The following is a 12,290-nucleotide window of genomic DNA, read 5'->3' on the forward strand; positions in this document are numbered from 1 at the left end:
ATGGTTCAATCCCATAGATATGGGGATCTTAATGCGGCTCCATGATCAATTTGTTGAATTTTATCCATTTTCAAGGGTTGAAACCAAATGTGGTTCATTTGCACACCGCTGATACTTATTGCATTTAAAGGGGAATATCTGAAGATTAAATAATGTTGACACTAGAAATTTATCTTGTTTCCCCCTAACAAAACAATTGCATACAACATACCTCTCCACTGAAATTGTCAAGTTGAGGCACATTAACTTCCTCTCAAAAGTGTATTTAAAAGAATCTATATTTGAATCAGTTTCAGGGATATTTGGAAGAAAGGATTTTGTTCATTTTAACAGCTTCTGAAGCTACCAAGTGTTCAAATACGAAGTATAGTAATTACATGTTACCATACTGACATCCTAATATCTCTGGGATTGAATTATGTTATAGGGCCTTAAAATTGAAGATTTCAAAAGAAAAGTTTTTTTTTTAGGAACAAAAATCTAAAGTTATATTAAGATATCTTAAACACTTCTTGAGTTACAGATATGTAAACTTCAGAAAAAATATTTTATTGGCACTCAGATTATTTTGTATGCAATTCTTTTGATAGAGGGAACAAGATACATTTTTAGTTCCAGTATTATTTGTGCTTGTTTTTTTCAAACAGCTGTTTGAAAAGTGACCCACATTTGGTTTTTGACCACTAAAAATGTTGAAAATGTACCAATTTACTCATGGAGCCACATTAAGATCTCCATATCTCTGGGATTAAACCATATAGAGCCTTTAAAATGAAGATATCAAAAGAAGTGTTGATTAAGAACCAGAATCTAAAAGGATATTAAGAGATCTTTAATACTCGCATGCAAATTTGGGGCAAAAAGCAGAAGTGCTTTTTCCTATTTTTGAACTGTCACCACTGGCATAAAAAGCAACAAAGATTGTTAAAGTCAACAGATTTTACTAATAGACCTACCAATCTTTGTGTAAAACTAAAATAATGACGCTGCCATCTTTCTAAAGTCATTTTTACACCCCTGAAATTTGGCTCTAAATCTCAGGTGAAAATTGTCATTTTGACCCCCTCTACAAAACCGTGGATTACTCAGTAAATATTCATCCATGACATTTAATATGTTGGCTTTCGTCTTACCATTTACATCATTCACCCGCTATATTGCTAAATGTACCTGATTTTTCATAACAACAGAAAAATATAACGGGATAACCTGGCTTCTCAAGACCCCCTGCTTAGCAGCATCGTTAATGATATGTTTAAGCACGCCCTCACATTGATGGGATTGGTTACAAAATGTTTGTGACGTAGTGAACAAGGGCGATTTCAAACTGTGTTGTTGAGACTGTCTTTTGAAACTGCAGTTTTAAGGAGAAAATATTCCGCAGTGGTGTTGATTTATGGATTTGCACATGGTTTGACATGAGGTTTCATTCTCAGCAGTAAACAATGAAGAATCAAGAATGGACACCAACCTATTTGTTCCTCAATATCTTCATGTTTTATTCTGGATGGTTCTGGATCACTCATGTCTTCAATCTCCTCTTTAATAAACTCCATCTTTAACAGTCACACAGATTTCAGCTGCTACACCTGGAGTTTGTCCTTCTCTTCACTGCAGGTGTGAACTGTGATCACTGTGTGATACGGACACCCACAGGACCAGATCTGGAAAAATCAAAAAGAAAGGTCTAAATATATACTGAAATTATTACAGTGCAACAGCAAAGAGCGTGTTTACATGTTAGATGAGACAAGTTGCAATACAGGACCACATGGAGATGCCAAAACAAGCCTAAACTAACCTCCTGCATATACACCGATCAGACATAACATTATAACCACTGACAGGTGAAGTGAATAACACTGATTATCTCTTCATCACGGCACCTGTTAGTGGGTGGGATATATGAGGCAGCAAGTGAACATTTTATCCTCAAAGTTAATGTGTTAGAAGCAGGAAAAATGGGCAAGTGTAAGGATTTGAGCGAGTTTGACAAGGGCCAAATTGTCAGAGCATCTCCAAAACAGCAGCTCTTGTGGGGTGTTCCCGGTCTGCAGTGGTCAGTATCTATCAAAAGTGGTCCAAGGAAGGAACAGTGGTGACAGGGTCATGGGCGGCCGAGGCTCATTGATGCACGTGGGGAGCGAAGGCTGACCTGTGTGGTCCGATCTAACAGACGAGCTACTGTAGCTCAGATTGCTCAAGAAGTTAATGCTGGTTCTGATAGAAAGGTGTCAGAATACACAGGTGCATCACAGTTTGTTGCGTATGGTGCTGCATAGCCGAAAGCTCCACATGGCACCAGGATGCACTATGGGAAGAAAGCAAGCTGGCTGATGCAGTGTGATGCTTTGGGCAATGTTCTGCTGGGAAACCTTGGGTCCTGCCATCCATGTGGATGTTACTTTGACACGTACCACCTACCTAAGCATTGTGGCAGACCATGTACACCCTTTCATGGAAACGGTATTCCCTGGTGGCTGTGGCCTCTTTCAGCAGGATAATGCACCCTGCCACAAAACAAAAATTGTTCAGGAATGGTTTGAGGAGCACAACAACGAGTTTGAGGTGTTGACTTGGCCTCCAAATTCCCCAGATCTCAGTCCAATCGAGCATCTGTGAGATGTGCTGAACAAACAAGTCCGATCATGGAGGCTCCACCTCGCAACTTACAGGACTTAAAGGATCTGCTGCTAACATCTTGGTGCCAGATACCACAGCACACCTTCAGGGGTCTAGTGGACTCGACGGGTCAGAGCTGTTTTGGCAGCAAAAGGGGGACCAACACAATATTAGGAAGGTGGTCATAATGTTATGCCTGACTTCAATATAGTGCAATTTGATGGTTACATATTAGTACATTGTAAAACTTATACTCTACTAATAGAAAGGTTGCTCATTTTTATGTAACCCAGGATATTATAAGGATGAAACAGGGCACAGGTTCTATTATTTAATTAATATCTAAATTAATCCGAAATCTAATGAGATGACAGAAAATAAACACTAAATAAACAATATGACTGAATAGAGGGGAGTGGTGGGTATAAGTAATAATTCTTCTAAAAATTGTGAAATCACTTTAGAAAGTTCTGATATTAGAACAAACCGTTTAGGTAGCAAAGTTGTTTTGAAACATCAATGTCTATGGTAACATCCTTAACTGTAAAATGACAGTGAAATATGAAAACAACTTTACAGTTTAAACAAAATAAAAAGTTATTAAAATGATAAATCTCACATTTGAGACTAAATGATTATGTATGTAAAGTTGTATGAACAAAAACGGCAGACGGGCTGAATGAAAAAAATGAAAATGCTAATTCACTCTCTGACAGAAGGTGGCGCTTATGGAAAAGCAGAAATACAGCGGTTACTCCTGAACACAAGCAGTGCTGCACTTATAAACACTACTTTATTAGGCATCATACTGAGGAAATATAAAAAGATCCATCGAAACTTTTATGAAGACAGTTCCCTATATACATTAAAATAAAAATCTGCACTAATCACGTGAATGGCCAATTTCAATGTCAGAAAAGAGTTTGCAGGTATGTTTTTTGAAGCCTGTTATGTAGTCATGTACTTTAACCTAAAGTATAAAACATTAAAAACACACATCGAAAGATGATTATCATCACATAACGTGATGACCATGTAGTTTGTCAGACACTAGGTTGTGCTTGATTTTGACTATGAATTTCGTTCTTATCTCTACAATTAGTTTTGTGACTGGGAAAAAAAAAAATCGATATTGATATCTGGAGTTAACGATTCTTTGTAGTCAAAACTACTTTATAGATACAGATGCTAACCCATCCTACCCAGTTTTTCAATTTTGTCCTTTCTAAATGTATATTAAATAAAATCAAACGAGCAGTTAGCGATCCTTTATCGTTATTGAACAAACACTCCAGTTGGTCCGTTTTGCAAAATGATTGAATTAAAATCACAGCGCTACATACCTGACATGATGGAGAGCTTTTACCACATATTAATGCATCCAGATGTTATTTAATAATTCCTTACGCAGCTTTTCTCTCCATGACAACAAAAACAGCAGACTACAGTTATTAGCAGTTAGCAGTATCATTATCAATATCAACAGGGAAGGGTCTCTGAGAAAAAACTGAGTAAATTCAATCTCACGTCAAACAACAGCAGATTCGACTGGGAGCAGGTACAATTCAGAGATCTCAAAATCATTTTGACTCGTCTAAATTGAATTAAAAATGTGTCTAATTCTGCGTATGAGTCGAAAATAATATTTAGACTGCTCAAAACGTTATTAGATACGTTCATTATTTTATCGATGCAAAAAATAGTTTACATATTTATAAAGCACAACATTTAACAACAATGCACCCATTGTCAACAAAATACAGAGAAAAAATAACAATAATTTGCTAATAAAAAATAGATAAGAAAAGAGAGGGTAAGAAATTAGAGGCATTGCAAAATGAAGTTGTTCTACTTGCTTTCTTATTTACTGAGGATGAAACAGTGTTGAGATACTTTTTAAATTCTTTTAAACAACAACAACAACAAAAAACTAGTTTGCTGTTGGTGAACTTGCATTTGTGGATATAAAATTAGCAATTTTATATCCACAAATGTGCAAAGAAAACAATTACATTTATAACAAAGCAATCATTTTCTTTAGCAGTCAGTTCATAAAAAGATGATGGTTTTATGGTTACATCTTGCAGGATATTAACATTGTAAAAGTATTGGCATACTTAATATTAAAGTTGTTAAAAACTGAGTTTCTGGAAGAGGCTTGTTTCTCGTGCATCATTCAGGTTCGGTCGAGCTTCTGCTTATGTTCGCTGATCAATGTTTATATGCAAGTAACAAAAATTTGGATTAAACTGCTCAATTCATATGAATTAGTTTGACAATCTCTTTATGAACTTTTAAAGCGTCAAAGATCAAGTTGCAAAGGCAGTCTAAGAGACAGACATCTCTCAGATTTCATCAAAAAGATCTTCATTTGTGTTCCGAAGATGAACGAAAGTCTTACAGGTTTTTAACGACATGAGGGTGAGTAATAAATGACAGGATTTTCATTTTTTGGGTGAACCCTTTAAAATTCTAAATAACATGCACTTCACTTCAGTTTGTCATGCAATGTTATGTCAGGATGTAGGATCAGCAGATCTAAAACAGATTCTTAATTTTGTAATCCCACATTTCCTTCATTTCCTTGTAACAATTTCAACAAGACTGTAGCATCACTCACGTAAAAGAAAAAAGGGGGGAAGGGGAGACATAAAAACAGTAAACAAGTTAACGAAACAAACACGCCAGACAAGATGTTGTTTCTGTTTTATTTCTCAAAATTACAAGTACTATCAGAAGACAATTTAGTACACTTAGTAAATAAGAAAATGACATGAATTTATCTAATTCAAGAAAGACCTATTTACACACAATCCATCCTGACAGAAATAAACTACAATAATGACTTTATAGAGTTGTGGACTGGTGAAGCTTCAATTTTTAAGTCTTTGTAGTTTTCCAAGCTTTTCACCAAATTGACAAAATGATATTGTGCTTTTAGGACAAACTCCAAATTTTATTTCAAACTATTTACTTGAATGTATTTGAGATGAAAACAAATGTTGCTCACTTGCAACATATTTTCACATGAGTGAGAAGTCTTGATAAATGTCTAAAACTCTTCCTACACTGAGTACAGTGGTACGGCTTCTCTCCTGTATGAACTCGCTCATGTGATTTCAGATGTGCAGACTGAGCAAAACTCTTGTCACAATATGAGCACTTGTAAGGTTTTTCTCCAGTATGAATTCTTTGGTGCAGTTTCAGACAGTCAGCTCTAATAAAGCTCTTCCCGCAGTCCAAACACACATGATCTTTCACTTCATCATGTGTTTTCTGGTGAAGTTTAAAACTGTCCAGCCATGAAAAACTCTTTCCACAGAGAGAACACACATAAGGCCTCTCATCTGAATGAACCTTCAGGTGTTGTTTTAAATTTGACGATGAAGTAAACTTTTTACCACACTGATCACAGTTAAATGGCTTTTCTCCAGTGTGACAGAGCAGATGATGTCTGAGATCTGATGTTCGAGTAAAACTCTTCTCACACTGAGTACAGTGGTACGGCTTCTCTCCAGTATGAAGTCGCTTATGTGATTTTAGGGATTCAGAACGAGTGAAACTCTTGTCACAATATGAGCACTTGTAAGGTTTTTCTCCAGTATGAATTCTTTGGTGCTGTTTCAGACAGTAAGCTCTAGTAAAGCTCTTCCCACAGTCCAAACACACATGATCTCTCACTTCATCATGTGTTTTCTGGTGCTGTTTAAATTGATAAAGACCTAAAAAACTCTTTCCACAGAAGAAACAAACATAAGGCCTCTCATCTGAAGGAACTTTTAGGGTTTTTTTTAGATTTGATGACAAATTAAAATCTTTACCATACTGATCACACTGTTTTTCTCCAGAGTGAACGTGCAGATGATTTCTGAGACCTGATTCACCAGCTAAACTCTTTTCACACTGAGTGCATGTAAACGTTTTTTCTCCAGTGTGAATTCTTATGTGTATCTTAAGGTGTACTTTTTGACAGAAACTCTTTCCACACTGAGAGCATGTATACGGTCTCTCTCCAGTGTGAAATGTTATGTGTGTCTTTAGGTTTCCTTTTAGACTGAAACTCGTTCCACATTGAGAGCAGGTGTGCAGCCTATTAGCTTTTGTTCTTTGAGTTTTGATACTCTGCTTTTCCTCCTCTGCTTCATTCAGTTCATGTCTTTGCGGTTTCATCTCCATCCAGTCTAAAATGAAAACATTATGTGATTAAAACTCTGATTTAACATAAGAAAGCAATCAAGTATCAGATCTTTGATGTGTTAGTTCTGTAATTTTCTTGTTAAATAAATAGCTGTTGTCATCCACATTTTAAGATTATAAGCATTTAGCCAAGTGAAAAGGACCAAGTTCTCTTTACGTTCACATTGTCCCTGTCCCTGAAAGAGGACTCAGATCCTTTTTTGGTCCACTTAAGTAGGAATGTGGTTTCAGACCTCTTTCTGTTCATAATGTTGCTTTTTGGATCTAGTCCAGTTCAGTGTTTAATGGATTGACCCTATGGCCTTCAAAATTTGATCTCATTCACTTACATTGTATGCACCTCACTAACCAAGAATTTTGTTTGTATATCAGTTTGAAATAAGATTATTTTGCTTGTTTTTAAGGAAAAACTCACTTAATTTTGACTTATTTTTTTCTGAAAACAAGACAATACTTTTTTACTTGTCTAGAAAATGTTTCTTGATTTCAGCATTTTTAGATATTTGGACTAGAAACAAGACAAAAACTCTAGCTAAGTAAGAAAAGCATTTTTTTTTCCAGTGAATGCCGTGCAATTATGCTAACAGGGTTTTGAAAAACCATGCAGGCTATATGTTTTCTTTTGACAAGTAGCCTAGGGTATTCTTAATTGATTGATCAAACGAATAATCATACGTTGATAAATGTGGCGGCTAAAAACAATCATCATTTGAATATCACGCCCCTAAAAATTCACGGTTTAGAAGCCTCGCACCTAGAGTTTACGACATGGAGAAACGTAAACCGGCCAAGAAGAGTAAGTAATCTCATGAAAGAGAAATTTATCTTTCTTCTAAAACACCCGTTAACATCGTAATTGCAAAGAATTACATTAATTTATAGATATATTAAATACTGGTAGATAAAAAAAAAAAAAACATTCACAAACATTATAAACACTGTAGTCTAGGCTAATTTCCCCTCACTCCACAACAAATCCTTTAAATTTAACGATATTAAGAACATAACAAAAATGAAAAATAAGCTATAAATTATATATTTAAGTATAAAATAAACACAAATTAGGCTATATTGGCAATCATTATAAACAACAAGCATCAAGCCAAAATTAATTTATTTAAAGTGAAACTGAAATGGCATTAGGCTTTCCTTTCTCATTCGGCAAGAATCTAAAAATGTTTCCATTTGTCCATGTAACATTGGGTTGCTGAACTATTATTCATTATGTAAACAAGGCTTTGTACTTCACTCGTGTTCCAATATCCACATAAAACAGCATCCATCACAAGCGCAAAAATGTTTTCTTTTGTGTAACATTTATGTTTAGTTGACTGCATTTGAGTTTGATGATTAATGGCTGAAATATCAAGTTATAAACGCTATAACTGATATGTTGTGTGTGCGTGAGGAGCTTGCGCGATCAGTTGGATTTGATTAAAATAAAAAACAATGCATTAAAGTTTCACAAAAACAAGCATAGCTTATACTAGCCTACTTGTCACTCAATATTTTTCCTTTTGTTAATCTGTTATTTAAGTGAAATATATTTTGTGTAGTCCTATTTAGCTATTTTATTCCTTTTTATAGCTAATTTTATTCTGTTTTTCTCCATTCACAAAAGCAATGCAGGTGTGTGATGTGACGAAGTTTGAATTCTCATGTTGTGAGATTTCATCCCCGCTTGGTCAACTTTACTGTAGTAAAAGCTACATGATGGCAAGTCGAAATACTGGTTGAATTCAGCCATATATATTTGAACCAGAAACTGATTCAGTATTGCTCTCTATGTCTGATGCATAACAGTAATTTATATGATTAGCCTTTGGCTCGACTACGTTATCAAACAGAAAATACTTTGCAATGGTGTTGTTTTATGAATTTGCACATGGTTTGTCTTAAAGCATATTAAAAACACCACACAGACATATAAACAACATTAAAAACTTTATTTTCACCACATGGGGTCTTTAAAGTTTCTCAGCAGTCAACAATGAAAAATCAAGAATGGACACCAACCTATTTCATCTTCATGTTTTATTCTGGATGGTTCTGGATCACTCGTGTCTTCAGTCTCCTCTTTAATAAACTCCATCTTTAACCGTCACACAGATTTCAGCTGCTACACCTGGAGTTTGTCCTTCTCTTGTAGGATGATGTGAATATTCCCAGTATTTATTGGTGAATTGTTGTGGGAGGAGCTTCACTGCAGGTGTGAACTGTGATCACTGTGTGATACTGACGCCCACAGGACCACATCTGGAAAAATCAAAGATAAATTACTGAATTTATACTGGATTACTTTAACAGCAAACACATATGGTGCCTTTAATTTAGATCAAATATGGTCACATATTAGTAGTGTATAAACCAGCTATAGTTTGCTCATTTTTATGTAACCACGGGCATAACTTATACTACCCAGTTCTTCATTCTTATCCTTTCAAAACGAATATTAAATAAAATCAGACAAGTGGTTCTCTATCGTTATTGAACAAACACTCCAGCCGGTCCGTTTTGCAACATGATTGAATTAAAATCACAGCGCTACATACCTGACATGATGAAGACCTTTTAACACGTATTAATCCATCCAGATGTTATTTAATATTTCCTGAAGTAGTTTTTCTCTATGTGACATCAAAAGCAGCAGTCTGCAGTTGTTAGAAGATAGCACTAGCATCATCAATTTCAACAGCAGAGAGGCTAGGAGGAGGAGCTGAGTAAATTCAGTCTTATGTCACACGACAGCAGATTCGATTAGGAGCAGGTACAGTTCAGGAATCGGAAAATATAATTTTGACTCTGCGTATGTGTCGTAAATGGTAATAGTAAAGGGTTTCTTATTTAATGAAGATTAAATAGTGTTGAAATAGGCTACTCTTTCAAAATAAATAAGAAAAAATTTGTAAAGAAAACAATTACATTTATAACGAATCAATCGTTTTCTTTAGCAGAGTCAATTCATAAAAAGATAATGGTTTTATGGTTACATCTTGTTATATTATTAACATTGATAAATATGCTAATACTTTTCCAAAGTTAAAAACTGAATATATTTCAGAGAATGAAACTCATTGGTTACGCAGCACGGAAGAGGCTTGTTTCTCGTGCATTATTCAAGTTCGGTTGAGCTTCAGCTTATGTTCGCTGATCGAGGTTTATATAAATAAAAGTAAAAGCTTAAATTAAATCCGTTCTTAATAAAAAGTGATCAAGTCTCTTCAGAAAATTTAGACTAAACTGCTAAATTTAAATGAATTATCTCTTTATGAACTTTTTGAAACGTCAAAGATCAAGTTGCAAAGGCAGTCTAAAGGACAGACATCTCTCAGATTTCATCAAAAAGATCTTCATTTGTGTTCTGAAGATGAACGAAAGTCTTATGGGTTTGGAACGATATGAGGGTGAACTAACCGTTTAAAATGCTAAATACAATGTACTTCACCTTAGTTTGTCATTCATTTCCTTGTAACTATTTCAACAGAATGGTAGCATCACTCACGTAAAAGAAAATAAGAAGGGTAAACATAAAAACTAAGATAAACAAGTTAACGAAACAAACACGTACCAGACAAAATGTTGTTTTATTTCTCAAAAATCCAAGTACTTTCAGAAGACAGTTATACACTTATTAAATAAAAAAAATTACATGAATTTATCTAATTCAAGAAAGACCTATGTAGCACACAATCCACCCTGACAGAAATAAACTACAATGACTTTTAGAGTTGTGGACTGGTGAAGCTTCAATTTTTAAGTCTTTGTAGTTTTCCAAGCTTTCACCAAATTGACAAAATGATATTGTGCTTTTAGGACAAACTCCATATTTTATCTCATACTATTTACTTGAATGTATTTGAGATACAAATACAACAAATGTTGCTCACTTGCAACGTATTTTCACATGAGTGAGAAGGCTTGATAAATGTCTAAAACTCTTCTCACACCGAGTACAACAGTATGGCTTCTCTCCAGTATGAACTCGCTCATGTGATTTCAGATGTGCAGACTGAGCAAAACACTTGTCACAATATGAGCACTTGTAAGGTTTTTCTCCAGTATGAATTCTGTGATGTTCTTTCAGATAGTCAGCTCTAATAAAGCTCTTCCCACAGTCCAAACACACATGATCTCTCACTTCATTATGTGCTTTCTGGTGGAGTTTTAAACTGTCCAGCCATGAAAAACTCTTTCCACAGAAGGAACACACATAAGGCCTCTCACCTGAATGAACGTTTAGGTGTTGTTTTAGATGTGATGATGAAATAAACTTTTTACCACACTGATCACAGTTAAATGGTTTTTCTCCAGAGTGACGAAGCAGATGATTCTTGAGATCAGTTTTAGATTTGAAACTCTTCTCACACCGAGTACAGTGGAATGGCTTCTCTCCAGTGTGAACTCGCTCATGTACTTTCAGGTTTTCAGAACGAGTGAAACTCTTGTCACAATATGAGCACTTATAAGGTTTTTCTCCAGTATGAATTCTTTGGTGCTGTTTCAGTTCACCAGATGTAGTAAAGCTCTTCCCACACTCCAAACACACATGATCCCTCAATTCTTTATGTGTTTTCTGGTGCAGTTTAAAATGATGAAGACTTGAAAATATCTTTCCACAGAAAGAACACACAGAAGTCCTCTCATCTGAATGAACTTTTAGGTGTTTTTTTAGATTTGATGATGAATTAAAATCTTTACCACACTGATCACACTGTTTTTCTCCAGAGTGAACACGCAGATGATTTCTGAGACCTGATTCACCAGCAAAACCCTTTCCACACTGAGTGCATGTAAACGTTTTTTCTCTAGTGTGAATCTTTATGTGTATCTTAAGGTGTACTTTTTGACTAAAACTCTTTCCACACTGAGAGCATGTATACAGTTTTTCTCCAGTGTGAACTCTCATGTGTGTCTTTAGGTTTCCTTTTCGACTGAAACTCTTTCCACACTGAGAGCAGGTGTGCGGTTTATTAGCTTCTGTTCTTTGAGTTTTGATGCTCTGCTTTTCCTCCTCTGCTTCATTCAGTTCATGTTTTTGCGGTTTCATCTCCATCCAGTCTAAAATGAAAAAATTATGTGGTTAAAACTCTGATATAACAGAAGAAAGCAACAGAGTATCAAGTATCAGATCTTTGATGTGTTAGTTCCGTAATTTTCTTGTTAATTAAAATGTGGATGACAACAGCTATTCTAGACTATAAGCATTTAGATGCATTTTTTTTTGTTTAACTTATTGTCTCTATTTTGCTCATTATTTCACAGCCACCAATTCTGGTTAACTGAAGCTTTGTTACCTTAAAGTCCCCCTGTAATCAATTTTATCTCTTCAAACTCATCTTGATCACAAAAATTACATATTTTAATGTTTGTTTGTTTTTTTGTTAAAATACATTTTCATGCCTTAAAATAGCTTGAATGTAACTCTACACCCTTGCTTCATTTAGTATACTTGGATCCATGATTATTCATAT

The 12,290-nt window shown here is 35.1% G+C and overlaps 2 protein-coding genes across 15 annotated transcripts in view; both read right to left on the bottom strand.

The window, feature by feature from the left end:
* The window catches only part of LOC127495722 (zinc finger protein 420-like), a 137,129-nt gene that overhangs the window by 106,410 nt on the left and 18,429 nt on the right, over nucleotides 1-12,290 (bottom strand). Inside the window, exon 1 of one of the 6 annotated variants that reach the window (XM_051862845.1) lies at nucleotides 9,372-9,554. The exons of 4 other annotated variants lie outside the window; for them this stretch is intronic. The gene's annotated coding sequence lies outside the window, so the exon portion shown is untranslated. Of the gene's footprint in view, nucleotides 1-1,471; nucleotides 1,587-9,371; nucleotides 9,555-12,290 lie in introns of those variants that run through there. One more of the 6 variants, XM_051862811.1, reaches the window with a different exon arrangement.
* Nucleotides 1-12,290, bottom strand: part of LOC127495732 (gastrula zinc finger protein XlCGF7.1-like) — a 100,168-nt gene that overhangs the window by 55,428 nt on the left and 32,450 nt on the right. The window contains exons 4-6 of one of the 9 annotated variants that reach the window (XR_007925173.1): nucleotides 10,707-11,877; nucleotides 8,945-9,075; nucleotides 1,475-1,589 (exon numbers count right to left, since the gene is read on the bottom strand). The exons of 1 other annotated variant lie outside the window; for it this stretch is intronic. Coding sequence is in view for 4 of the 8 variants with exons in the window: in XM_051862925.1 (XP_051718885.1) it covers nucleotides 5,629-6,803; nucleotides 8,836-8,911 (1,251 nt within the window). In the remaining 4 variants the exon portion in view is untranslated. Of the gene's footprint in view, nucleotides 1-1,471; nucleotides 1,655-5,311; nucleotides 6,804-8,835; nucleotides 9,076-10,706; nucleotides 11,878-12,290 lie in introns of those variants that run through there. 7 more of the 9 variants (XR_007925175.1, XR_007925174.1, XM_051862925.1 and 4 more) reach the window with 7 other exon arrangements.

This window comes from Ctenopharyngodon idella, chromosome 15 (assembly GCF_019924925.1).
Source record: "Ctenopharyngodon idella isolate HZGC_01 chromosome 15, HZGC01, whole genome shotgun sequence".
Taxonomy (NCBI): Eukaryota; Metazoa; Chordata; class Actinopteri; order Cypriniformes; family Xenocyprididae; genus Ctenopharyngodon; species Ctenopharyngodon idella.